Source organism: Syngnathoides biaculeatus, chromosome 6 (assembly GCF_019802595.1).
Source record: "Syngnathoides biaculeatus isolate LvHL_M chromosome 6, ASM1980259v1, whole genome shotgun sequence".
NCBI lineage: Eukaryota > Metazoa > Chordata > Actinopteri > Syngnathiformes > Syngnathidae > Syngnathoides > Syngnathoides biaculeatus.
The window spans coordinates 17,824,337-17,851,126 of NC_084645.1; the positions used below are offsets into that span (position 1 = coordinate 17,824,337).

Genomic DNA, 26,790 nt, shown 5'->3' on the forward strand with positions numbered 1-26,790 from the left:
GAAAGGCATCTATCTCACTTGCGTGTCTTCCATCACTACAAAAATATTTAATATATTTAGAAACAATATACGGAATCTGTTTAAAGCCCTCTTAGGTACAGCGGAGTTGAGGAGCTCTCCGACCTCTCCCACTGTATAATTTCTAAGCTACCAGAGAACTAGTATTGCAGACGGATCATTTAACTTGCCTTTATCTTTAATAAGAAAAAATCAGTTTGAGTGGTGAAATTGAAGTTGGAATTAAAACTCAATGTATAACTCTACCCAAATAACCGAATGCTTAAGAAACACATTTTAAAACCTTAAAAAATGTCTATCCTTGTAATTACTTGAATAAAGGTAAGAAAAAGTGATTTAGGCGGAAGGTTGCATGTTTTAATGAACAAAGTTCCAAATTGAAAGCGATTTTGGAAAGTAAGCACTTTGCGACTGTGAACCATCAATATTCCAACTTCATTCATTAAAACTCGTGCAATGTTATGGCATTCTCTTTGTTTTATCTCTTTGTGATATGCAGAATTACAGTTATTTCATATACAAACATGGGAGTTGTTTGTAAGTTTTGCAATTTTAGTTATTTTTTTGGCACTGGTTAGGTACTGGGCATCACCAAAGGTTTTGAGTGATGTCCATTTAAATTTGGCATCACCACGGCATTCCAAGAACCAACACCCTGCTTCACATCAGTCTATGAACTCCTATCCAACTTGCAATACTGTAATCGTTCCACAAATGCAGAATTTCTAGTCCAGATATTGAGACAAAGGCTGTTTTTAATATAGACTTTATCAAGAAAGGTTTATTTTGAGCTTTCGCAGTTACGTATGTCCATGTACCCACATTCTGCTGCCTGCGAAGGACATTTCTAGGTGCGAGTAATTTGCAGGAGGGTGTGTGAGTGAAACAAGGAATCAAGCCTGATATAATAATTTAATGTGCAATGTAAAAACAAAGCAAAATAGTTGTGAAATTGCAATCAGTCTAAATGAATTAAAATTAATTTTAAATGTTCCATCTCTTCAACTTTGATTCCTCCAGTACCAAATAAATATTTATAAAACATGTCCTGTGGGATGTATACTACTTAGTGAACATCCACAACCATGCATTTCTGCTGATGTTTTTTCATTTTTGTTGAACAGGAACATCAGAAAAGAAAGTCGCTGACAAAGACATTTCCAATGAACTTCCTTCATCTGACAACACTGTTTCAGTTAACCAAGAGCACCCATCTTGTCCTAAAGCCACTCAACACCAGAGCGGGCCAGCAGAGGGCCTGCTCACCCCTCAAAGACCTCAGAAGACTGTGTCTGAACAAAAACTCGTACATAGTGGAGCAGAGTCGCATATGCAGGAAGGAAATGAACAACTTGAAATGAATGTTTCAGCGTCCTTGCACTTCAATGCGAGTAAAAACAAGAGTTCTTATCCACCCAACACTGCTCAGCATGCACAGAGCAGTCCTCTCCAGAGCCTTGCACTTGGTCAACAATGCGTGTCGCCATCCTTGACTACCACATCTGAAAGCAACTCGCCATGTATGATGAATACCCATCAGCATAATGAGCTGAATGTCCAAAAACAACATCAGCAATGTCCAACCCAAGAAACTGATGGACTAGGTCTTGACCACCATCAGAACTCTCCTCCACAGATGAACCTGAACGCAAGACAAGTGCAAACGTCACAAAGCGTCATTCAAAGCACACAGAGCAACTCTATGTATGGTATGCCATACAGTGCCTCACAGCGAGCCCAACCTGGAGCCCCTCATCCAGCCCCTCTCACCTCTCTGCCCCCCAGCCACCCTACTCCACAGTTACCCTCCCAGCCAAGCCCAGCAGAGCATGGGGATCAAACACCCTGTGAGCCCACAAATCGGATGGACACAGAAGGTCCGCATGCAATGAAATTTGGGGCTTCTATTAGTGCTTCTAAACAGCAGGCATTTAGTTCAAGCAATCAGCGAACCCAGAAGGTGAGTAGTAATGCGGCTATGCAGGCAGAAAGAGTGGCAGCATCTGTTCACAATACAACCTTGCCTACTCATTCCCAAGCCCAGGTGAATGGAGTTATGGGTCCATACAGCATAGAGAACCCTCCACATCAACAGTATAGCCAAACAAGCATGACTAGGCCCATTTCTCATTCTGCTCACCATCTTTTTCACAACCAGACCCTCAGCCCACTCCACAATACCCAAGATCACTCCAGCTATCACCAGCAACAGAGAACTGCTTATTCATATCACGTGTCCAGCCCTCAACTTCCCCATGTCAACATGTATCCGCCGCCATTCCCGCAGGAATACTATTATAACCGACCAGAGACCCATAACCTTGCCAGTAGTAGAGGGAGTTATCCTCCAGATGGTTGGCAGCGATCTCAACAGTCCATGCTGCCCACTACCTACCTGCCTCCATCCAGTGGCAAAGGAAACAGTCAGGCCAATGATTGTTTCATGTCACCAACAGGCTCTGAGGGATCCAGTAGTGTGAGTGTGTTGTCTCCCAAAGCTGGGCCACTTGCTGGTGGCTTGGAGGAGAGCAAGTGGGAAGGCAGAAACAGCGGTAGTCCAAGCCCAGCAAAGCACAGTCATACTAAGGGGAACTTGGAACAACCTGAAAGTCCAAAAGAAATTCTTGACCTTGATAGCCACAACGCCGCTACCCGCCATCGTAGCAACCAGGCCCTTGCCAGCACTACGCACATTCCTCCTGGCTTCATGTATGACCCTCGCACTGTGCACCTGCCAATGCAGCCCGGCGCTGTTTCACCCTCCCGCAGTGGAGTTGGTAATGGAGCGCTTTACCCTAGACCTCCAGGGCGATATACTATGCAGAGACCTCACCCACACCTTATGGAGGCGCTTCAGCGGCCCCAGCAGTTGCCCCTCTCCCCTGTTCAGATGCGTATGTCCATGTACCCTCGTTCTGGTGGCCACTTTCAAAGCATGATGATTCAGCAGAGCGGCTTTGCATCTGAAAACTTCCTACACCCAGGGTAAAATAATTTTCCTTTTTGCATAGTGAAAAAGCTAATCTCAAAAGGCATTTCTAGTTTTATTTGCTAGTGAAGGATAACCTTTATCAATGACAAAGCTTTGTCCACAACTAAAGTCTGGACAGTTTTTTTTTTTTTTTTTTTTTTTTTTAGATTTAATCACATTCTAGAATTTGTAATTTAGATCTCTTACTAACTTCAGTAATGACAGTGGTCATTACTGTCAGCAATATGTATCATAATATGAGTAGTGTGAGTTTTACAAGTTATGTCAATTTATGGTGCGTCACAGGCAACAGGTGATGACTGCACCAGGCAGCGCAGGCCGCAAACATGTGACATGTGTTGCGTCGTCAGAGTGAGTGCTCATACTTGCAATAGTTATTTAAGCAAATGTTCCTTTGTGGGTCAATACCACCGGAAGGTGCCTTTGAGTGTCACCCCAAATCACCAAACAAAGTTTGAGATTTTTCAGTGAGCTTCATATTCATTGTATTAAGTAAGCGTTTTGCTGTTAGAAATGGATATGACAAAATTCACCCACACACTTGAGGAAAATTACCAAACATAAGTGTAAAGAAATACATTCTGTAACTATCCACCGTTTCATTCTCCAGTAGAAAAAGACCAAATGCTGGTCATAATCTTACTGAAAACAGGGTTTTCCTAAAGTGGCAGTTACTCTATAATGACATTATTAAAATAAACGTGATCAAAGTTACTTCTTTTAGCAAATATATTATTGACTGTAAACAAAATGGAATAATTTTGTCACTTATTACACACTTAAGTTAGCAGAGTAGCGTGTGGTAGATGCCAAAATTACAATGCATCCAAACAAAATGGTATGAAGGAAATATATTTTTAGGGGCTTATCATTGTGTTGGAATGTGTGCAGTTGTTGGCCACTTATAGATTTCAGTGTTTATTCTGCAGTGTTTTCACACCTGACTGATTCTGATGAGGATACCAAAGGCGCTTTGCGGTGATATTGAGCCATGCGCTTGTCACAACACATACCAAGCTTGCCAAATGTTAATTTTTGTCATTTTTCCCTTTTAGGCATGATGAACAGAAACTAAAGGAAGAGGTTGACATGCTGACCCAACTGACTTAGGCTACAAAGGGCGAAATTTACAGTACACGCCAACTTGCTCATTTTTGTTAACTTGGCATGTAGTTTTGGTTGGACTTTTCAGAAAAAATCCGAGTACTAAATTCTACTTAGGCCTTGTGAACAAGAGTCTTCAGGTTGTGGTTCTTTTGAGAGTCGTGTCCCAACATAAACTTGGATCTTCCAGTCAAGTGTCTTTTACCACAAGGCCACAATGCCTTTGAGAACCATTGAGACCCTTCTGAGACTGCCCTTTCCACTGTGATGATCAGAGCAGGAATGGATGAACTGAAGACAGGGGCAAGCCTTTTCATAATGGTGCTGTTATCTACTGACCCGTATTGTTAAACCTCAGGTACTATATAAAGAAAGACAAGAGGGTACAGTGGGACTGTCACTTTGACTCAAGACAACTTCTAGGTCCAGTTGTCTTGGTTGCTTTTGTGAATGTATGAGCGAATGTTTAGATGATAAGCACATTAGCTGTGAATGAGAGGGGAAAACTATTGTAATTATTTCCTCCCATTTCCTGTCTTATTTCCCTCTGGATTGAGGTTTGTTAGTCCAGAAGAAAATACTCTATAGTAGTACCTGGCACTGTTTGTATTGGGATTGTACCTGGCTTTTTTCAGACTAAACCTCCTGAAACTGAGTGGCCTTGGATAGTCTTTGGTTTTCTTCGATCTGTGTTCATATATATGAATGAATAGATATAAATAAATCTATTAGCAAGCCCCTTCTGTGAAGAGACTGGTAACATTTTGATGCTGTGTCCTGCTTGCTGTTACCGATTAAGAGCTGATCCAAAACTGATACATTCCACCAGTTCTTGGTGTGTTCATTCACAGCCTTGTCCCCTTGCCTTTGCTCTTCTCAGGGATTACACTTTATACGGGTATTTTTCTGCACTGTTTTGACGGAGGTGCAACAAAACGAGCTTCACTCGTAAAAACCCCGTTTTTGTTAAGTTGCTATGATTGAGCCTAAATTTCTCATTTCTCATTGCAGTTTATATAACTGGCTTTATTCATTTTTTTTTAAACTTCAGTCACCACCACCACCATCTCAAAATGTGCTTAAAACACAATGTTTGGCAGAAAATAAGTCTCCCTCATTGAGCCAATGTGATGATTCTACAGGGTCCTGTGAGTCCATCTTTATTTTAGTGTTACCAACCTTCGCATCTTTTGTAAAAGTTGTCATACCGTGCCAAATAATGATGCTATCAATTCCATTCATGACACAAAATTGTCACTATGCTTCATCATCTTCTTTTCCTTACGGCTTGTTCCGATTAGGGGTCGCCACAGTGTCATGTTTTTTCATCTAAGCCTATCTCGTGCATCTTCCTCTCTTAACACCCACTGTCCTCATGTCCACCCTCATAACATCCATCAACCTTTTCTTTGGTCTTTCTCTCGCTCTGTTGCCTGGCAGCTCCATCCTCAGCCCCCTTCGACCAACATACTCACTCTCTCGCCTCTAAACATGTCCAAACCATCTAGGTCTGCTCTCTCTAACTTTGTCTCCAAAACATCCAACTTTGGCTGTCCCTCTAATGAGCTCGTTTCTAATACTATCCAACCTGTTCACTCCAAGCGAGAACCTCAACATCTTCATTTCTGCTACCTCCAGTTCTGCTTCCTACTGTTTCTTCAGTGCCACCGTCTCTAATCCGTACATCATGGTCGGCGTCACTACTGTTTTATAAACTTTGCCCTTCATCCTCACGGAGACTCTGCTGTTGCATAGAACACCACACACCTTCCGCCAACTGTTCTACCCCGCTTGGACCCGTTTCTTCACTTCTTTACGACACTCTCGATTGCTCTGTATTGTTGACCCCAAGTATTTGAAGTCATCCACCTCCGCTATCTCTTCTCCCTGTAGCCTCACTCTTCCCCCTCAATGCCTCTCATTCACGCACACATTCTGTTTTACTTCGGCTAATCTTCATTCCTCTCCTTTCCAGTGCGTACCTCCATCTTTCTAATTGTTCCTCCGCTTGCTCCCTGCTTTGACTGCATATCACAATATCATCTGCGAACATCATGGTCCAAGGGTATACCAGTCTAACCTCGTCTGTCAGCCTATCCATTACTACCGCAAACAGGAAAGGGCTCTGTGTGGATCCCTAATGCAGGTCCATCTCCACCTTAAATTCTTCTGACACACCTACGGCACATCTCATCGCTGTTCTGCTGCCCTCATACATGTCCTGCACTATTCTAACATATTTCTCCACCACACCAGACTCGCGCATGCAAAAGCACACTTCCTCTCTTGGTTCTCTTGGTACTCTGTCATAGGCTTTCTCTAGGTCTACGAAAACACAATGTAGCTCCTTCTGACCTTCTCTGTTCTTTTCCACGAGCATCCTCGAAGCAAATAATGCATCTGTGGTACTCTTTCTTGGCATGAAACCATACTGTTGCTCGCAGATACTTACTTCTGTCCTGAGTCTAAACTCCACTACTCTTTCCCAAAACTTAATCGTGTGGCTCATCATCTTTATTCCTCTATAGTTTCCACAGCTCTGAACATCACCTTTGTTCTTGAAAATGGGGACTACCACACTTTCCTTCCATTCTTTTGGCATCTTTTCTCCTGCTAGTATTCTATTGAATAAGTTAGTCGCAAACTGCACAGCCACCTCACCAAATTGCTTCCATACCTCCACTGGTATGTCATCGGGACCAACTGTCTTTCCATTTTTCATCCTGTTCAGTGCCTTTCTAACTTCCCCCTTACTAATCATTGCCACTTACTGGTCATTCGCGCTTGCCCTTTCAAGTCTAAACAAACTAAATTACTGCTTTACCTCAACACTATGTGATTGTGCATCGTGTTGGTGTATCGCTTTTCCTTCCTAAGCACATTCCTAGTATACGTTTGACATAGTTTGGCAAGATTACATCTACATACATAGCAGTAGCGACCCAAGTTTTTTATATTTATTATCAACATCTTAAAGGAATAATGACTTAATATTCTATTAAAAGTGAACTGTCTCCCTGTGGTGAATCTAATGGGGTGTTGGCTCTGAGGTAGTTTCTTCCCTTGTCATCTAATCTGTAAACGAGTGTTTTCCAAGACTATTTGAGGTTGTGGGTGGTGTCTTGCAGTGCATAGATGTGGGTGAGTGGTTTTGTGTGCCCGCGTTTCTGTTGTGCAAAATTGACGTCAGATATCTGCAAGTGTGCGTGAGCCCGTGCGCACAAGTCCATCATGAGTTAAAAAAAAAAAAAAATTAGATATGAACTATATTTATTTGCTATTTTACGAATGTTTGTACATTTTTGTGCTTGTTAATATAAATATGCTGTGTGTCTTTTTTTAATTGTGTGCGTGCATGTTCTTAACCTGGGGTTGGCATTGGAAAAGAACTGTTCTAATTTTAAGTGGTGTTTACAAGTTTTTTTTTTTTTTTTTTTTTTTTTTTTTACTTGAATGACAAAAGTAGATTGGGAAATGGACTGGAGTATTTTCTATTCTGTACATTTCAAAATAAATAACTTTCCTCAAATTAAAGTGTTTTGTGTCAGTCAATTTACTCTTGATACGGCTGTCAATCATCAATTCATTTGATGTCAGTATTGCCAATTTCTCTTCAGCAATGGGACTCTACACAAGGTGCCAAACAAAATTAAACACAAAACGAGAGAGCAAGCAGAACAATGTGTTACTCCATTGGACACACAGTACCACCTTTGTGTTTCCCAACATTTGACAAAGGCATGTGTTTTACGTGAGAAAAATACCCCTTCATCTACTGAATTTGAAATTGTACATCTATTGCATGCGATTAAAATGTGTTAAAATGATGGAATTTAACCCTCTTCTAAACAGAACATTTTAATCATGTCCAAGAAATCTACATGTTCAAGTTAAGTAAATTTCAATGGACTTTTTTTTTTCCCAGTGCATGTGCTGATGTCACAGGAATCGATTGTTAGGGGAGTCGGAGGCATAAAATTATAAATGAATTGTGAGTTGTTACGAATTTTACTTTGTTGACGTAAAATGTTACCAGGTGTCAATTGTTCATCGGTGGTAATTGTTCGTGTCTCTGTGATGTGCAGATTACAGTCTCTCCAAAGCAAAGAAGTGCGTACAGCAGTCATGAAGTTGGCGAGGCGGTGCACATTTCAACTTTGCCGAGGAAAAAAAAGTGAAGCCCCTTTCCTCACAAATGTGCTTCAAATCTTAAAGATGAGCCTGTTGAACACAAAGCTCTGACAGTGTTCTGTTGTATGAGTGGTTCTCTGTACTTCCTTATTTGATAGAACATGGTATAAAAACAGAAGTAATACATACTGTTACTGTGTACACCAATATAAATGATTTTATCAGTAAGTTTATTGAATTTGAATTAAAAACACAACCAGAAAAAAAACCTTAACATATATAATTTTGATGTGCATATAAGTACATATATGTATGTATACATGTAATACTGACTATCAGTGCCTTATGTCTATTTTGTTAATGTTGAAAGCACAAATTTAAGCCTCTTCTTTGTTCTCGCAAACCTGTTTTCGGCTGGGCACCGGTGTTTGAATGCGACGCGCTCATTATTAGTACAATTCAGCACAGTTGAGTATTTGTATGTGAAAGTGCAAGTAACTAGCTTGGACGTCCATCAATCGGTTTTCAACACTGTTAGTCCTGGTTAGGCTCGCGGGACGGTTGACCCTACCCCAGCCCAATTCGGGCGAAAGGCGGACTACGCCATGAAGTGGTCGCAGGGCCCATATACAGTAGACACGAGCAACCATTCGCACCGTCACTGAGTCGGAGCTGAACCGGAACACACGCCGCCTCCATTCAAAGTCAGGGGAGAGTATCACTACAGCATCAATGACTGAGCTGACAAACCTCAAAATAAACAAAGAAATTAGCTAAATAATATATGTATATATATATATAATTTTTTTTTTTTAAGACCCGCTTCATCACTTTGTATTTCCACCGCTTCGTGTTTGTCTCGGAGAATTTTTTCATGTTCGAAGGGGCGGAGCCTGTGAACTTCTGGGTGCTGGGTCTTGCTGGTCCTTCTGACCGGTCAACCAGTCGTTTCGAACCGAGACCGCGGAACAAGAATCGTCTTTGTCGGCACGTCAGCTTCTCTATTTGGTGGCACCGCTGTGTTAAGGTAACCTGTTGTCATGTTAATATGCTGTGACGTCGTTCCCTGTCGTTGTCGACACCGTCAAAACGATCCTTTGTTTTGAGTAACGCAAATAAGTGTTTACTCATGTTATCCTTTATGTATTTTCCATTTATTTTCACTTTTATTTCAAGAAAGCTGTCCTAAACCGGCCCATCATAATGGTTTACTGTCTGAAATCTGAAACAAAGTTACGATTTTCACAGATTACTGATTTCTCAACGAGCAGTGGCGCTAATTTCGGCATCATTGTTAGCTCCAATGCACCAATTAGGCTAAATGTTTTAACTAAATGTGCTTTTTTGATTGAACGGGAATGTTTTAGAATGAAATAATAATACAAAATACTCCGTTGTCCTGAATCGTCACTTTTCTGTTTTGGCAGTGAGCGGAGGATGGTGGCTGAGTTACAGCGCCCCCTGGTGGCGATTCTGTTCCTGTGGCATACAGCAAGGGTCCTGCCCATGCCTGACCCCAAGACGAGGGAGGCTCTCATAGAACTCGAGGCCTCCCAGCAGACGGGGGGTCAAATGGTGCTGACCGATTTAGAGAAGCTTCTGGATGTTCGGCTTTACCGAATGAAGCAGGACGAGATGGCCAAGGCGAACTTCCCTCCCGCCATGCACTTCTTCAAGGCCAAACCCTTGATTGAGCGCAGCCCCATCTTTAATCTGCTGCAGAAAATGCCCAAAGGTTCTTAATTTAGTCCAGTCTTTCCCAACCTTTAGTGAGCAAAGGCACATATTTAGGAACATTAGGACATTAGGAAAATCTCTCTTCTGCTATTGGAAGAGCATTTAATTATCACTATACCCCACTGGCATATGGAGAAGAATATCCATCCATCCATCAATTTTTAGAGATCTCTTATCCTCACTTTGGGCGGAGGTGAGTGTGTGCCGATCTCATCTGACTTTGGGTGAGAGGTAGGTTATATACCCTGGACTTTGCCGACAGCCAGTCCAAAGTCGCGTACAAAGAAACCGTTCACACTCATGGGCAATTTTAATTAAACCTAAGGTTTATGTTTTTGGAGTGCTGGAGAAAAGACACAGGAGCGTGTTGGGAACATGCTAATTTCACAGAAAGGGTGGAGCCGAGATTCAAATCTCGAACCAGAACTGTGAGCCAGACTTGCTCGCCACTCCGTCGATGTGCCGCCCAACAGATTAAAAAGATGACAAAAGATGAACTATTAGTCAATTATTTTTAAAGTAGTCACAGTGATTTGCTACTGCACAATGCCTGAGAATCACCGCCGGTAACGTCACTCATTTTGTGTTTCCCCTGCCGTTTTTTTCAGGAGGAGCCTTGCACGTCCACGACCTCGCCATGGGCGACCCCGAGTGGCTCGTGAAAAATGCCACGTATCGGCCGAACTGCTACATGTGCATCACTGACAAGCAGTCGGTCAACTTCGTCTTCTCATCCGGGCAGCCGAAGAGCATACCGAAATGCTCCCCCTGGATGTTGTTGGAAACGCTCAGGAACAAATCGGTCAACGTCACGCATCTAGACAACAGGTGACGTTGGGAGAAATTCATTCGGTACAAAATCTGAGAGTAAATATGTACAGGAGCTGTATCAGGTCTACTCTAACGCACTGGCTAGTTTTGATTGACACGCTCATGTAGCTAACTGTGATAACCAAAATACTACACACGGCTATGACGCAGTACAGTTACTGATCTCAGTGCAGGAAGAGTGGGTTCAATTCCGAGTGTAGAGTGAGGTAACTGGATGGTAGAGTGCATTACACACTGTACTATCCGTGTAATGGTGTTTTCAATCTGTCCTGCCAATTGGGCTTCTTTCCAAGTGAGTTTTTTCCTTTTTGTCATGCCACCTTTTTTCAAATTGATTTTGTATTGGCTCTGATTAGCTGTGTGTTGTTTACATCAAATATGAGCCTAAAATCCATTTTTTTGTATTGATGGTTTGAAATGTTTGTGTTTATTAGACGAGATGGCCTGTTGAGGTTCTCGCTCGGAGTGACCAGGTTGGATAGGATTAGAAATGAGCTAATTAGACGGGCAGCCAAAGTTGGATGTTTTGCAGACAAGGTTAGAGAGAGCAGACTTGGATGGTTTGAACATGTTCAGAGGCGAGGGAGTGAGTAGTACATTGGTAGAAGAGTGCTGAGGATCGAGCTGCCAGGCAAAAGAGCGAGAGGAAGACCAAAGAGAAGGTTGATGGATGTGGTGAGGGGAAGACATGAGGGCAGTTGAGGTTAGAGAGGAAGATGCAGGAGATAAGCTAAGATGGAAAAAGATGACACGCTGTGGCGACCCCTAACGGGACAAGCCGAAAGGAAACGAAGAAGAAGACAATTTGTCTTTTTGTTTACACCCTCAGCATCCTGGCCAACTTGACGCTCTTCACCGATGGCGATCCAGAGGCCTTGTATCCCGACCAGGATGTCGTTTGGGCCAAATTTGAGCTGAACTTCATGGCCGTGATGGGTCTGATCGCATACGCGCCAGTGTTCAGAGACTATTACTACCACGGCCTCAGCCAATTCTACAAAGATAACGTCATGTATGTGGAAATACGTGCTTTACTTTTGCAGGTAATTGAACATTTCATGCTTGCACATTGACTTTTTTTGTTTGTTTGTTTGCCATTGCCTGATGACATGTCGACTAAACTCAGGTATACGAGCTGAATGGCAGCACTCACGACTCCGCATGGGCTCTGGAAACCTATCGAGACATCACCAGACAGTTCATAGCGGACCACCCGGACTTCTTTGGGAGCAGATTCATCTTTGTAGTCCACAGGTACCTACCTATAAGAGTCTCTACCTCACCTTCAAGATTCTAGTACTGTAAGGGATTACGAATTATAACATCTGTTTCAGGACAATTGATGCATCTGAGTTGAAGGGTCTAGTGGAGGAGGCAGTCAAGCTGCGGAGAGACTTCCCGGATATCATGGCGGGCTTTGACTTGGTAAGGAGCCGCAATGAACTGCAAGCAATCCAACTTCAGATTCCAAACTGATGTACTGTGCAAGAAAAACAAAGCATCTCGTGACATTGCAGTACTGGGCACGACCGACTCTAGCTCCGTTTCAAAATATGTAGTAAACGTGTAACTACAGTCAAAAGGCATAATAATTCCCTGTGGTCAGTGACAGAGCTATGCCGCAATTACAGAAAATCCAGTAGTGACTGATGCCCACTTAAAATGGTTTATGATTGCCTGTAGTTGTCACAATTAGGCAACCAAGCAATACCTTTGCCTGAATTAATCTCTTCAGCCCACTTCAACATAGTTCCTTAGCTCTAAGATGCCACGGGATGGCCCCGAAGCAGTACTGGCACTGTGTGAGAACTCAAAAGCCCCAAATTATAAACAAATAGGAATTAAAGCAATAATTTTTAGAAATGCATGCCTCTAAAATTAAACCATTTTTATAAGCAGCAATACAGTTAATTGTATATTAATTGCATTTTTTTTCTTAGGCGTGTAAATAAATGCTGTCCACTTGTTATACACTTCCCTCGACCCTTGTGAGGATAAGCGGCTCAGATAACTGATAGATGGATTGTTATACATTACACACTTCTAAATTTAGGGAGGAACTATAAAAAGCCAATACGTGGCATTACTGCTCTGTAAACACTTTCTTGTCTCCATTATGTGCCTGTCAGTTAATCTTCAAAGTTTTATCTGAGTTACACGACAGTTGATTTTTGACATTGTACTGTCAAAGTGATACATAAGATGGCAGCATGTATGGATGGATAAAAACAAAAAAATTGTCCTCACTTGTGTAAAATTCTGCTTTGTCTGAGGTCAGCGCCGTGCCATTTTTCACCATTTTAGCAAAGTACGTCGAGTCTCGACTTCAGGTGTACGCGTCCTTTTGCGCAGGTCGGTCGCGAGGATGACGGAAAGCCGATTTGGTATTTCCGAGACGCCTTGTCGTTGCCGGCGGAGATGGGTGTGACGCTTCCCTACTTTTTCCACGCCGGAGAGACGAGTGAGAGCTCAAAACGCTTCCAATAAAATGGGATGGGGCAAGGATTATAATTATTCTTATGTTTTTTTGAAAAATCTTGTTTGTTTGTGCTATTATTTTATTGTAGATCAGGAAGGCACAGAAGTGGACCAGAACATGTTGGACGCTATTTTGTTCAATACATCACGTATCGGCCATGGATTTGCCCTGATCCGCCACCCTCTGGCCCGAGAAATCTCCAGGAAGAGGGGCGTGGCTGTGGAAGTGTGCCCCATATCCAACCAGGTCCACTTAGTCTCATTTCTTCTGATCGCAACTTCCTCGCGCCTCTGTTACAATGCTAGCTCCCTCTACCGGAAATCCCGATTTCCGGGTCGCTTTCAGTGTTTTGAGGAGCTCGAGATGCAGCAATTAAGGGACATGAGACGAGCCTTTGGTCTCATGTACGCTACTTGACATGGCATCCAAGTCGGGATTTGATTGCAGTATTAGTACTGCTTTGACAGACACTGTCAGAGAGGTGGTATTTGTTTAGCAACAGTGTTTCCACCCTATATGTTTTTTTTTTTTTTTTTAATTCTTATTACAAACAGACAATACCAAACCCCTAAAGTGTACCATGACAAGAATCGCCGTTCTGAGAAGTGTTTTAAAGTAATCCAAATAAAATACTACGATTAAATTTATTGCGCTAGCTAGGCCTGCGGTTCCCATAGAAAGTTTTCACATCCTAACTTTGCAGCTCATTAGCTACTAAAGTAATCAAATTCGTTTTGTCCTCGAAGGTGTTAAAGCTGGTCGACGACCTGCGAAACCACCCGGCCGCGGCGCTTTTGTCCCAGAACCACCCGATGGTCATCAGTTCCGACGACCCGGCCATGTTCGGTTCCTCCGGCCTCTCCTACGACTTTTACGAGGCCTTTGTGGGCTTCGGCGGCAACAGGTCCCACGTGGGCATGCTCAAGCAACTGGCCATCAACTCCATTTTGTGAGTTCAGCACATGTGATGTGAATGAAGCGTGCGAGCTTCCCCTTCTAACCCGTCACCGTTGTTTGGTTCCAGGTTCAGCTCACTGAGTCCGCAATTTCAAGAAAAAGCTCTGAATATGTGGCAAAGGAAATGGGAGGAGTTTGTCTCTGAAAATGCTTATGAGAAACAACTTTGCGGTTTTGGCCATTTGTTTTGCTTTCATCCCAGCAGGTCTTGAATTCTGCTGCTGTGAGCAGGTGTACAGTGCTGCTGGGACACGACAAAAAGGCACTTTGTTTATTTGTTTTTTTAATTTGCACTTTGTAAAAATGGTGGCGTCCGGGTTTTTAAGGTGCTCAAAGCAGCATGGTTTTTATTTTGCCTTCCCGTACTAAGTACCCTTGCATTTTTGTCATTTTTTTTATAGCATTTAATGCATGTTGTTAAGAGCAAATTGCGATTGTGATACCTTCAGAGATTTGTTTGCAATCCACACGAAATCAGTTTTCAGGCTTCTGGTCCAATACTGAACTTTGTCGTAATGACCACCACTTTTTGTCATGGCAATGTGTTTTTATGTGGACGCAGACATTTATTTAAAATGTTTTATTTATTTAAGAGAGTTTTAATGTAAATTTCAAGCTATAGCATGAGTAAATTTCACATTTTAATGTGGTAAATTTGACCTTTTCACGTGATAAATTTCCATTTTCAATTGATTAATGTTCTAAATGTCACATTTTTAACATGGTCAATTCCACATTTTAACGTGGCGAATTTGGGGCGTTTATTGTGACAAATTTAATGGGATGATTTCCCATTTTGAATGTGGTGAATGTAGTATTTAAAAATTTTCAATGTGAGTAAATGTTAATTTTGGCTTCGGCATTCGGCTAAACAAATCAAAATATTTCATTCCCGTTCAGGTCACTGGCAGAACCCTCTGAAGGGATGTGTGTCTTCTTTTTAGCTCTTAAATGCCTTTAAACACTTGGCCTTATTATTATTTTTACATTATGTAAGCACAGTGAAGTTGCAGAGCTAGTAACTTTGATTTACTTATAAGACAGAAAAAGGTGACACACGTCCGTTCGTAGGGCTCCACAGCCATTTGAACTTCTAGGGATATTTTGTTTTGCCAAATATGCAAGTGAAGCATATCACCTTGTAACTTGATAACTTATCGTATTGACACCTGAAAATGTTGAAATGTTTTAACGTCAATGTCATCCCTTGAAAACCTGGAGTTTAGGATGATAAAACATGAAGTTTGTCACACGTGGTACTGAACTTTTTTTCTGGTGTTGTATCAGTCCGCTTCAGTCGACCCCAAAAGTAGGGTCATAATGGGTTTTTGTGTGTGTGTGTGTGTGTGTGTGTGTTTAATAAGTAGATGGTTGAAATGTGTTTTATGATGTGGCTCAGGAAACACAGATGAAACTTTTTTTTTTTTTCAGTATTTTTTTCTTCACAAAGAGGAGTGTGGTCGCATTGACTGTGATATTTGCCAATAAAACATCGCATTTGTAAAAAAAAAAAAAATGGGAAAAAAAGCATTGTATTTGTTTTTATTGGTATTCACTTTGAGGTTATTTTGGAACACATTATCTTTTTGTCATCCTTCGTTATCATTGTCATCAGCGGCTGCTGGTGTTGAATTGGGCGAAGAAGGACTCATCAATGTGTCCTCTCTCAATGTCATCTTTCCTTGATGGAAAAAAAAAAAAAAACCACGACTTCTGAAGTCACCTTAAGAGATCAGACAGTTGTGTTTGCATGTGTGTGTTGTACCTTTGCGCCTGTGACGTTGCCAGGTCTTTGTTTGTGGTGTCCATATGTCGTCGTAGCTGCTTCCTGCGTCTGGCCTGCTGCCTCTCCAAGAGCACGGCTGTACGAGCCCGGTCCAGACGGGAGGTGCTGTGCCGCATTTCTTCTCGCTTCTCCTCTAATTCCGCTCTCTACGATGTTTGTTCGTTTCAAGTCGAGCGTGTTTTACACCTCCAGGAAGCGAACGTGATCGACCTTGGTGAAATTACATGTTGTTACCGTTTTCTCTTCAATTTGATGCTTGTGGAACTGCGTGATTTGCATCAAGCTCTCAGGTGGCGGCTTTCTGTCGCTGCTGGGACAAAAGCCAGGTGCTCCCATCGTGCCCGCGTGCAGACCTTGCTGCCAGATGTCCTTTTGAGTGCGCTCCTGACGACGCCTTTCTTCTGCCTTGGTCATCTGGCAGCATAAATGCACACCCCAGCATCAACATTTCAACTCTGTCTCATCTGTTCTCAGTTCAATTTCTAAAACGTTCGTTCTTCTTCCGTACTGTGTATCCCCACTGGGGTCACGGGCGTGCTGGAGGCTGTCCCAGCTGTCTTCGAAAGGGCAGGCTACACCCTGAATTGGTCGCCAGCCAATCACAGGGCACAATAAACAGATGACCATTCGCACTCACGATCATGCCTACTTACAATTCTGAGTTTTCAATCAATCTGGCGTGCATGTTTGTGGGATGCGGGAGGAAACCAGAAAAAAACCCACACAAGCACAGGGAGACCATGCAAACCCCACACAGGCGGGCCGGGATTTGAACCCTGGTCCTCACAACTGCGAGGCAGACTTGCTAACCATCAAATTCTCCTCCAACAGGCCCTCGCAGCCTGAAATTGTGCAAATCATTAAGTTTGCACCACTCTGTGGTGTAAACTGGAATCCTTTGCAAATAATGAAATGTTGTGGACGAAGTGTGGACTGTGCTTCCCCCGTGTCTTGTTCTTCAGTTAGGCCCACCAAATATTTTCACGATCAGGAGTCCTGAAATATTTAATTCTAATGCCGGGATGACCCAAAATGATGGGTACTTCAAATGTATGTACACAAAATCAAATACAAGACCCACACTCTTTTTTTTTTTTTTTTTTTTCCCCAATGTTATTTCATTTCTGAGTTGGCATGAGAAGCCATTCTTTTGAATGGGCTTTCAGTGTAATCTATTGCGATGTGTAGACTCACCGTGTTCAGATTCCACTCTTGAGTAGCAACCGTTTCAGCTTTTCTCCTATCCAGCTCTTTTCTCTGCAGCTGCAGAGCTTCATTGTCCATGTCAACTCTGCTTTGGTCATCCCGCTGTTCTGAAGGTCCAGACAACAACGATTAGTGATCTTTTTTTAATTTTGCGTGTGTGTGTGTGTGTGTGTGTGTGTGTGTGTATAGTTGTTACTAAAACCCACTCTCCATCTTCTGTCTGTGTTTTTCTGCAGCCTGGTCCTCCTGCTGCTGGATGAGCCAATCCCGGAGCTGCTCCCTCTGCCTCTGCACTCGTGTCCTGCTGTCCAGGTCCTCCCCTGGCAGACCAGGCAACATCATCATTTGCATTTTGCCGCCGCGAGACCCTTCAGGGTCAAATTCCTGCTTGCCCCCAGGTTTCTGGTGCCAGTGGCGGTAGTCCACGATGGCCTTCTCCATTTCACGTTTGACCTTGAGTTGTTGATAGCGGCGCTCGGAATCTCGTTTTAGATTGTCCAGCGTGGCAGCATCTGTGGGAAATTACTCTAGTTAATTTGTCAAACATTATACTGAACAAACAGTAGACGACACAGGAGTGCCTGACCCCAAATTTTTACTCAGAACCTGAGAACTGTGAAGTGTACATGCTGACTTTCAGTCTGTCGGTCTTACTCTTGGGTCAAATTCTTCAGAACATTAATGGTGACTATTAGAGCATACAGATGACACACAGTTACAGTTTATCTAGCAGTGTCACCAGATGACTACAGCTCAATTAAGATAAAACAGATAAATAACTGCATGAGCCAAAGTAAGTCAGTACAAATAATTAAAAATGCATCTGTAAAATGGAGTGTATCGCTCAAGATATTGGAATCAGTGTGCCTTTGCATTGATCGCACAGTGAGAGTAAAGATGGAGAGGTGTGTGCGTGTGTGTGTACATTATGTATATTTAATAAAAAAATAGAATAATAAAACGGAATATATTTCAGCAGTTCACCTGAAATAGGAAAAAATATATATTTTTGCACACAAGGAGCGAACTATGTGATGATTTTAATGTACTTTTTAAATAATTTTAATTCTACCGGCGCTTTTCGCCGACCAAAACCACAAACTCACCATCTCGAGAAATTATGACAGCAATGATACAAAAGAAAAAAAAAAGTAAATTATTTCTGATATCGAAATTAAGTAGGAATTTTCTTTCTGGAACTCAGTTTCTCGATATTACTGATCACGTTTTTATTAAACAAAGTAAATATGTTTATCATTTATGTGTGAAATGAAAACCAAATGGTTAAAATCAAAGAAATCCTACTACTGTATCTCCCTTTTCCCTTCTAATCGGCCTGCTTTTTTTTTCTTCAAATTCCAAAACATTTCGTCACCATAAGCATCTTGTTCTTCCTTTTCTGCCCTTTTCCTTGTTATCTTCTCAGCCACTTGCTTGTCAAGAAATTCCTTGTCAACCTAGATCATTAAAAAAGAAAAGAAAGAAACAAGAATAACATCAAATCTCCAAGAATGTGTGCCACACAAAGCCAATCTACCCCGATGGTCCTCATCTTGTCGTCCAGCAGCCTCGCTCGTCTTTGCGCCTCGACGCCCCGACGCCTCTGCTGCAATTTGACATTTGACAGTCCTTCCGACAGCAATTCAAACTCGTTCATCATCATCATCATTGTCACGCACGACTGGAAAATGTTGACCGTGGGGACGTTACGGGTCTTTTTCTCTTCTTTTTTCCCCCGACTTTCCTCCGTGAGTTGTCCGAAACACAGAGGTTGCTAAGACACTTCTGCGTCGTGGTTCTCCGGAACAGTTCGGCTACTTCCGGGATTTCACTGAGACGCCAGAAAGAGAGCTAGCTTGCTGTATTTAAAATAAAAGAAACAGTCTTCATTCTCAAAGACATAATGATCAAGATTTAGGAAAACGTTTATGAATTTGTTCTGTACAGTGAAATAAAAGTGGACTATTGTCGTTTTGAGGTGTCTGTCACGTCTCCAAGGTCCGCTTTCAGTAAGGAACCCAAAATAGACGACACAATGCCGTTGGACTGACCGCAAATTACAATAAAACCTACAAATTCTGGTACAATCGATCCATTTTATTTTCATAAAATAAATGCAATTGAAGTTGCTTTGCTTGGAGCATTTTTGCAACTTATTATTTTTTCCCCCCACATAGATTCACGTAGCTTTGCGAGGGATGAAATATTACATAAATGCAGGTAAACAAGACGCAATATCTATTGAACAGTAGTCTATGGACTGCCCCCAATCAATGTATTACTCAAAACAAAAAGAACTATGATGAACATCCCTGTCTCTTTTGGTAATATTTTTTTATCCATCCATCCATCCATCCATCCATCCATCCATCCATCCATCCATCCATTTTCTTTTGCCGCTTATCCTCACAACGGTCGGAGGGAGCGCTTTAGCCCATCCCAGCTGTCAACGGGCAGGGCATGGGGTATACGCTGAACTGGTTGCCAGCCAATCGCAGTGCACGTAGAGACAAACAGCCGCACTCACAATCACATTATGTTTTTTCAGATATTTTTCACATTCAGCTGGCATGTTCTTAAAAGTGTACGTTATGTCCGTCGCACAGGTTCAAAAGCTTTATGTTTTGGATTGCGCCTCCCCACCCCCGCCCCCCACCCCCTGACAAAGCATTCCTATATCAAAATTGAGATTTTATTTATTTTTTAATCTCCAAGCATCTTTTTCTTTTCCCGTTTTTATCATTATTATTATTATTTTTTTAACCAGTTTAATTTACTGATCAATAATGGTTCATTAGGGGAGCATGGTGAAGAAGTCCTGGGTTCGAATCTCAGCTGGATGACATTTGCCTGTTCTTCGCATAGTTGTGTTTTTTTTTCTCCAAGTACACTCGCTACCTCCCACGGCCAAGATTTCATCGTAGAACCTCTCTCCGCATTAAGGCTGACGCGCTAATCGCAATGTCACCACCGTGCCTCTGAAAAAGTGCAAGTTAATCCAACAATTAACTAGAGTTGAATACTAAGTCAGTCTATCGGTAAGTCCTCTCTAGTACTCCCGAGACATTATAAACGTGTAACAAAGAAAACAAGAACATGAACCACAGTATGTATCTGGATGGGACATCTACACAGTCTGATCGCTCACTTGGAAGTATTTCTATACTTGAGCTTGGATGTCGCCAGCCATTATAAAGGCGGAAACCTGAATATTACAAATACACTGTTGTTTCCTGGCAAGAATATGACTCAAACCACAGATACAGACACAAATACAGTATTACTGAACTAAAGATTAGGAATGAGGTGTTCAATGGTCCAGCTCTGTCCGGTACATCGTTGAATGATGAGCACGTGGACCTGGTCTTCTCCCCGGCCGATCTCGAAACACCTCTTAGTTGCTTTGTTTTGGATTTGTTTGCCCTGCGAATCGTGGAACAACAACAACAACAAAAAAAGTGAAGTTGTTTGGGGAAGCGGCAGCAGCAATGAATTAATTTTTTGGGGGCTAATCTCATTGGGATACCTGTTCAAAGTCCCAGTGCATGTGTTTCTGGTTTTGCTTGGCCAGTTTACAATCCAGCAGGGTCGGGGTGCTTCCTGAGCCCGGATCAACAAGGCAACGGTTTTGGTTGTATTTGTGAGATTTGAGGCCACCAATGATGATTTCACCATCTCGATTGTAGTAGCAATGCTGGGAACAAAAATGCATCTGACCTTTTAAACATGGTTCCTTTATGAAGTAAGAAAAAAAAATACTCTTCCTTTCTATTTATTTGACTTAAAAAAAGAGTTTCAAACAAGTGAAAATTGTCTAATAACAAGCCGCATGCTAGGTGATGAGTCTTTTCATTACTCTTGACTATAAGTCAGAGAAATATTGTTGGTAAGATTTGAAGGGCACGTTGAGTGTAATTCTATTGCGTTCAATTCTATTTTCACGAAATGTACTTGCGGTTGTTGGAAGTGGCACCCGTAGAGGATGGGGATGCTTCCCGGTGTGGGGCCTTGGTCCACACAGAAGTTCCTCAGGAGGCTGTTTCTTATCTTTTTCCAAAAAAAAAAAAAAAAAAAAGGTGCCAAAGGAGACTCAACTCAATTATAATTTCAGGGGTGGGGTGGGGAAGTGTCACTTTTTGTCCCTTTGAACTTCAGTTGACATAAAAGTGAAGGTGTTGCTTACCACCCCGTACCCCAGCAAGTCCTCCCATGTGGCCAGACCCGGATACACGTTGTCAAGGTACCACTTGAATGGTTTACACTGTAACCTTTCCCTCAGCTTCTTCCTCTCTGCGACGTCACCAATTTCAATTCCATGATCCTGTGCGCCGTACAGCAGGGAAGTTAAATTAGTGCCATGTTTTATACTGTGGGTGTCAAACAAAAGGCCCGGGGGCTAGATCCGGCCCGCTACATGATTTTATGTGGCCCGCGAAGGCAAGTCATCTGTCAATTTCCATGTTTTTTGTAAAATTGTCACATAACATGAACAATGGTTTAAGCACATACCGACCTGAAGAGGAAGGTTCCACGCGATCATCACGTTCTTCTTATATTCGTCCATCCATACTTCGGCCACCCGCAGGGCGTTCCTCCGCATCAAAGGAGCCAGGTCTTGTGCGTAGGGTTTATGCGAGCGCTCTATGTGACCTATCCTGGAGCACGGCACCACCTCCACGCTTCCCCCACACGACCAAACCTGAGGAGCCAGAGCCCGTATCGCATTTGACGACATCCTACAACTTGCTGCTACATTTCTTTAGGGGAAGGGGGGAAGTGGTGTACTCACACGAATCCCGAGTTCAACATTTTCTCCGCCGTACACTGCCATGCCTCCATCGAGCCCTCCGATTTCTCCCAGAAATTCTCTGTGTGCTGCGAATATCCCCATGACGGAAGGACTCCTGTGAATAAGAAGTACTTAGCAATACTCTGGAGAGGGCAGGCATCTCTTGTTGAACTCTTTTGGCACCACTGGTCACATTAAAAAAGAACATACATGCCACTTTTCTCCCACATGCTAATAAAACACCATAGAGGATTAAATGATCTTCTTCTTTTTCTTTCGGCTTGTCCCGTAAGAGGTCGCCACAGCGTATCTTTTTCCATCTAACCTTATCTCCTAAATCTTCTTCTGTAACACCCACTGTCCTCATGTCCTCCCTCACAACATCCATCAACCTTTTCTTTGGTCTTCCTCTCACTCTTTTGCCTGGCAGCTCCATCCTCAGCACCCTTCTACCAATGTACTACTCACTCTCTTGCCTCTGAACATGTCCAAACCATCGAAGTCTGCTCTCTCTAACCTAGTCTGCAAAACATCCAACTTTGGCTCTCCCTCTAATGAGCTCATTTCTGATCCTATTCAACCTGTTCACACCAAGCGCCTCTCATTCATGCACATATACAGTACACTGTTTTACTTCGGCTAATCTTCATTCCTCTCCTTTCCAGTGCGTACCTCCATCTTTCTAATTGTTCCTCTGCATGCTCCCTGCTTTCACTGCAGATCACAATATCATCTGCGAACATCATGGTCCAAGGGGATTCCAGTCTAACCTCATCTCTCAGCCTATCCATTACCACTGCAAACAGGAAGGGGCTCAGAGCTGATGCCTGATGCAGTCCCACCTCCACCTTAAATTTCTCTGTCACACCTAAGGCACACCTCACCATTGTTCTGTTGCCATCATACATGTCCTGTACTATTTTAACGTACTTCTCTGCCACGCCAGACTTACGCATGCAGTACCACAGTTCCTCTCTTGGTACTCTGTCGTAGGCTTTCTCTAGATCCACAAAGACACAATGTAGCTCCTTCTGACCTTCTCTATACTTTTCCACAAGCATCCTCAAGGCAACTAATGCATCTGTGGTACTCTTTCTAGGCATGAAAACATACTGTTGCTCGCAGATACTTCCGTCCTGAGTCTAGAGGCTGAAATGATCATTGCTGTGACTATGCTAATGATTTGACCCCAGAGTCAATGAGTAAAATGACTCATCTTATCCTTCATGTAATGTCAACTACAACTTTCACGTACTTTCCAGGTCGCGATTGGTCGTTCCCCATCAACCACTCAGCATCGAAGGACTCGTACATGCACCACAGAGGCCAGTCGAAGCCTTGCGCGGCAGAGAGGTACTTTTCCACGGAGAAGTCATCAAAATGGATTTTGTCGAAGACGGGGGACACCACCACCGTCCTGTCAGCTTTGATCCGAGACAGGAGAGGTTCGGCCCTGGTAAGGATGTCGAAACACGTAAACGAGCGCCTTCGTTCCTTCGGGACACTTCCCGGCGTGCGTACCAGCCTTGGGTGACTTCAACATGAGCATCCAAAATGGCCACCACATCTCCCGTCGCCCGTTTCCAACCCGAGATCCGTGATTGTGACAGGCCCATTTGACGTTGATGCCATACTTTCTTTATCAGTCCAGGCTTGTCTTTGTGGATTCCGTCAATGTAGTCTTGTAATGGTCTTCCGAGGTCATCTGAAACACAACTGATGATGCTCCAACAACAAAATATGTAGATTTGCATTTGTTTGTTTGTTTTTTTAACCCTGCGTACGCGGTTCAGAGAACGATTGGACGGATTTTCTCACTGTAAGTGCTGTGGTCGTCCACCAGAACGATTTCCTTGAGTAGATGCCGCGGTGTGTGTGACATGAGACTTCTGATGGCTCTTTTAATGACTGAAAGAGCTTCGTTTAAGTAGATGAGCACCACACTGATGCTGGGCAGGTCTTTGGGGTAGGTCTTCGCCAGACATCTGCACAAATTTAACAAAAATAATAAGAACAAAATGAAATAAAAAAAAAACAACCTTTGCAAATTTGGTGATGGTACGGTGATGATGATGTGGCGCGTGAAGGCAGTCTTGATGTTATCTTTCAATTTTCAAAGTTTCGTAGAGTTGTGCCTTGAGATACGAGACAGGAAAAACTCACATCTCAGATCATCCTCATGCAGGGAAATGTACAGAAATGCTATGAATCTCTTTCACCCTCATTTTTTGGTTTGTTTTAATATCTAAAACAGCACTCACACTTTTTATTTCATACAAATATACAGTAATTACAGTTTTGGCCACGTTTACTTCAGTTCAATGATCATTTTGGCTGGATTTCCCAAATCTTTAAACATATTCAGGCAATATTTCATGGAATTAGGTTCAGGGGTGCTCAATGCGTCAATCGTGAGACAGCGTGCCCCCCCCCCAAAAAAAAAAAAAACCAAACAAAAAAAACAACACGTTAGCTAATGTTCCCTCTAAACTGCGCCCATCAATGTGTTTTATGACAGCATCCACCACCGCTGCTTTAGTTAGCAACACGGTCTGGGCAACGTAGAACAAAGACGAGCTAGACATGCTGGTACAAAGAAATGCTGTTGTTTTAAGATGCAATGATTGTCTGAGTATGTGAATAATCGAAGAAAGAGTGGTTAAACTGGACGAGATTTTCTATTTTCCGAGTGAGAAAGGTCTGGTCTCGAGCCAAAGGAGAAAGTGGAGGATGAGATGGTGTGGAATTTTAAAAATTCCACCTTGGCACAGCCTGATCCAGGATGAAAGCACAGATAATGCAGTGCACAAAAAGCTAATTCTGTATTTTAAATATTGGAGGTAACATAACATCAACTTTAAAACGGTTTGGGAGCATCATCAATCCCCCCCCCTGTCGTTGGTAGCTCGCGAGAGGCTGGCTGCTTGAAAAGTAGATCTCGGAGTAAAAAAGTCTGGCCAGCCCTGGATTAGGTTGTTGTGCTTTTTCTGTATGATCTGAAAAAAATACTTCATCTGCCTATAACCTGGCTTTAACTACAGTATCACGGGGTTTACCCAAATTCTGCTAAGAAAATCCTTGCATCGAAATGAAGATGGAACAAGTTACCTGGGGTCTCTCATGTCCGAAAGCTTGCGGTCGAGCGGTAAGCGGTTACTGAGGAACACGTTGTAGCCATAAACCCGAAAGAGCGATTCCGCCTCCTTCTGCTCCTTCTCCGACAGGCCTTCACCCCACTTGGCGAACAAGAAGGAGTTTGGGTACAACTTGGGCGTCAGGACCTTCGTTTTGTGCTGGATGGCGTCAGGAGCAGGTTTGTTGACGGAGTTGTGAACGCTTGCTTCTTCCATCAGTTTTTCTTTGGGACCATCGCGTTCATACAGGAAGAGGATGTTTGGAAAAAAAAAATACACATTATTCAAAGTCAACGGATGGATTGTTCGGGCAATCAGTTCGTTGTTTGGTTGTCACAGGATCCTTTATTAGAACATTCAGATTGTTAAAATTGCATGGAGGTGGTTAGCGTCGTGACTGTTAACATTCCAAACTTCAAATCCTGGACTGGCTCTGTCTTGACTTCGAACTCACCCAGTCGGTGGAGAGTCTGTTCAAAGCTGTCCAGCCTCTTGAAGACCTTTTCAACTGCGACTCCTTCATGAGACGAAGCACGCGCTGTCAAATGTCTGGCCAGAAAAATGCAGGTGTACACCAAGATAACAATGACGACTCCAACTCCTCCAGCTTGACGCACGCGGCTCTTCATTTTGTTTTCTATTCACGGCGCGTTCATTTGCATCCCTCAATGGGGTTTACCACTCAAAGTGCTTCTTATCTTCGAGATAACGTTGCATCTGAAAGGTTCAGGGAGTTTAACAAACCATTTTAATAAACTTTTGTCACTGTTTAATGAACCAAACCGATCTTTTGATGGTTTGAAAATAAAACGCATCCACTTGGTACAATTGTCTTCAAACTAAAGAGTTTAAAGTCGGAACTAATTGCACATTATCATCTGAGCTCCATAACGCGGATTACAAAGTTCACACGAGTTAATATGTACCCATATTTTATTGAATGGCGCCTTTCAGGGCACGGAAGGACACTGTGCCACTACACCATCAGTGACTAGGTCTTTCTTGTGAATATCAAAAACAAGGAATTAACAGGTTTGTCATCGGCCCCATTTTGTCCAACTGCGGTGTTGCGGTCGCAACACTAGAGCACGTATCATAACCCATAGCCAATTTTACACCAATAAGAAGGAAAGAAAAAGAAACTAATCAGGCAGTATGAACAGGAAGCTCAGACACTGACTTATTGAGCTGTTATCGCTAACATAAACGTCGCATCATTTATTTGTTTATTTGATGTTTCGGTGAATGTTACCAGTAGTTTATTGAATGTGAACCGTATTTAACCCTGTCGGGTCTTTCAAGCAATCAGACCCTTGTGACAAACCTTAAAAAACAGAGAGACTGGAAGTTAAGCAAAGTTCTCTTTTTACTCGCGAGGAGAACCAACGAGCGTAACCAGTTACAGTTTCAGAACAGTTCTGAAAACACTGAACAAACAACCTCCCCTTTGATTACTTTAGGGAGTGTCCCTATTACTCAAGCTTCCAAATGGGTAGGGGGTGAGAAATGCATGCTACAGTCCTGTTGTTAGTCAAATACCTGTGAATGGAGCGATGTGAGAGATAAGCAGCCGGAGGTAGAATTGACAAATGAAGCAATAGAAGAGAAATGGCACAAAATACATTG

The 26,790-nt window shown here is 42.7% G+C and overlaps 4 protein-coding genes across 4 annotated transcripts in view; 2 read left to right on the forward strand and 2 right to left on the reverse strand.

Moving 5' to 3' along the window:
- LOC133501829 (chromatin remodeling regulator CECR2) overlaps positions 1–7,543 on the forward strand; it is a 41,795-nt gene extending 34,252 nt beyond the window's left edge. Inside the window, exons 17-19 of the mRNA XM_061821866.1 lie at positions 1,143–3,003; positions 3,296–3,361; positions 4,066–7,543. Coding sequence (XP_061677850.1) covers positions 1,143–3,003; positions 3,296–3,361; positions 4,066–4,120 — 1,982 coding nt within the window. The 3' untranslated portion in view covers positions 4,121–7,543. The remainder of the gene's footprint in view (positions 1–1,142; positions 3,004–3,295; positions 3,362–4,065) is intronic.
- A 1,586-nt stretch (positions 7,544–9,129) lies between these two features.
- ada2a (adenosine deaminase 2a) lies at positions 9,130–14,908 on the forward strand. Its single transcript, XM_061821867.1, has 10 exons — positions 9,130–9,272; positions 9,673–9,980; positions 10,591–10,810; positions 11,643–11,856; positions 11,940–12,067; positions 12,148–12,238; positions 13,166–13,274; positions 13,381–13,538; positions 14,039–14,241; positions 14,317–14,908. Exons 2-10 carry the CDS (start codon positions 9,683–9,685, stop codon positions 14,459–14,461), a joined length of 1,566 nt encoding a protein of 521 aa, XP_061677851.1. The 5' UTR covers positions 9,130–9,272; positions 9,673–9,682; the 3' UTR covers positions 14,462–14,908.
- A 153-nt stretch (positions 14,909–15,061) lies between these two features.
- On the reverse strand, positions 15,062–19,036 carry ribc2 (RIB43A domain with coiled-coils 2). Its single transcript, XM_061821869.1, has 7 exons — positions 18,779–19,036; positions 18,617–18,698; positions 17,448–17,753; positions 17,230–17,348; positions 16,270–16,449; positions 16,015–16,181; positions 15,062–15,930 (listed from the first exon to the last, which is right to left on the reverse strand). Exons 1-7 carry the CDS (start codon positions 18,908–18,910, stop codon positions 15,861–15,863), a joined length of 1,056 nt encoding a protein of 351 aa, XP_061677853.1. The 5' UTR covers positions 18,911–19,036; the 3' UTR covers positions 15,062–15,860.
- Positions 19,037–20,319: 1,283 nt separating this feature from the next.
- On the reverse strand, positions 20,320–25,793 carry LOC133502160 (probable polypeptide N-acetylgalactosaminyltransferase 8). Its single transcript, XM_061822637.1, has 11 exons — positions 25,619–25,793; positions 25,139–25,388; positions 23,849–24,015; positions 23,552–23,735; positions 23,286–23,483; positions 22,031–22,145; positions 21,755–21,940; positions 21,425–21,562; positions 21,193–21,288; positions 20,768–20,935; positions 20,320–20,664 (listed from the first exon to the last, which is right to left on the reverse strand). The coding sequence occupies exons 1-11, from the start codon at positions 25,791–25,793 to the stop codon at positions 20,530–20,532; spliced, it is 1,812 nt and encodes a 603-aa protein (XP_061678621.1). The 3' UTR covers positions 20,320–20,529.
- Positions 25,794–26,790: the final 997 nt, after the last annotated feature.

Coding starts and splice junctions, on each gene's coding strand:
- LOC133502160 (XM_061822637.1), bottom strand. CDS start 25,793: ATGAAGAGCCGCGTGCGTCAAGCTGGAGGAGTTGGAGTCGTCATTGTT. Junction 21,289..21,424: donor ACTTGCTGGGGTACGGGGTG/GTAAGCAACACC, acceptor TTTTGGAAAAAG/ATAAGAAACAGCCTCCTGAG. Junction 20,665..20,767: donor TGCACTGGGACTTTGAACAG/GTATCCCAATGA, acceptor CACGATTCGCAG/GGCAAACAAATCCAAAACAA.
- ada2a (XM_061821867.1), top strand. CDS start 9,683: ATGGTGGCTGAGTTACAGCGCCCCCTGGTGGCGATTCTGTTCCTGTGG. Junction 12,068..12,147: donor TTCATCTTTGTAGTCCACAG/GTACCTACCTAT, acceptor CATCTGTTTCAG/GACAATTGATGCATCTGAGT. Junction 13,539..14,038: donor TGTGCCCCATATCCAACCAG/GTCCACTTAGTC, acceptor TTGTCCTCGAAG/GTGTTAAAGCTGGTCGACGA.
- ribc2 (XM_061821869.1), bottom strand. CDS start 18,910: ATGATGATGATGATGAACGAGTTTGAATTGCTGTCGGAAGGACTGTCA. Junction 17,754..18,616: donor GGAAGAACAAGATGCTTATG/GTGACGAAATGT, acceptor AATTTCCCACAG/ATGCTGCCACGCTGGACAAT. Junction 17,349..17,447: donor ACACAGACAGAAGATGGAGA/GTGGGTTTTAGT, acceptor CTGGACCTTCAG/AACAGCGGGATGACCAAAGC.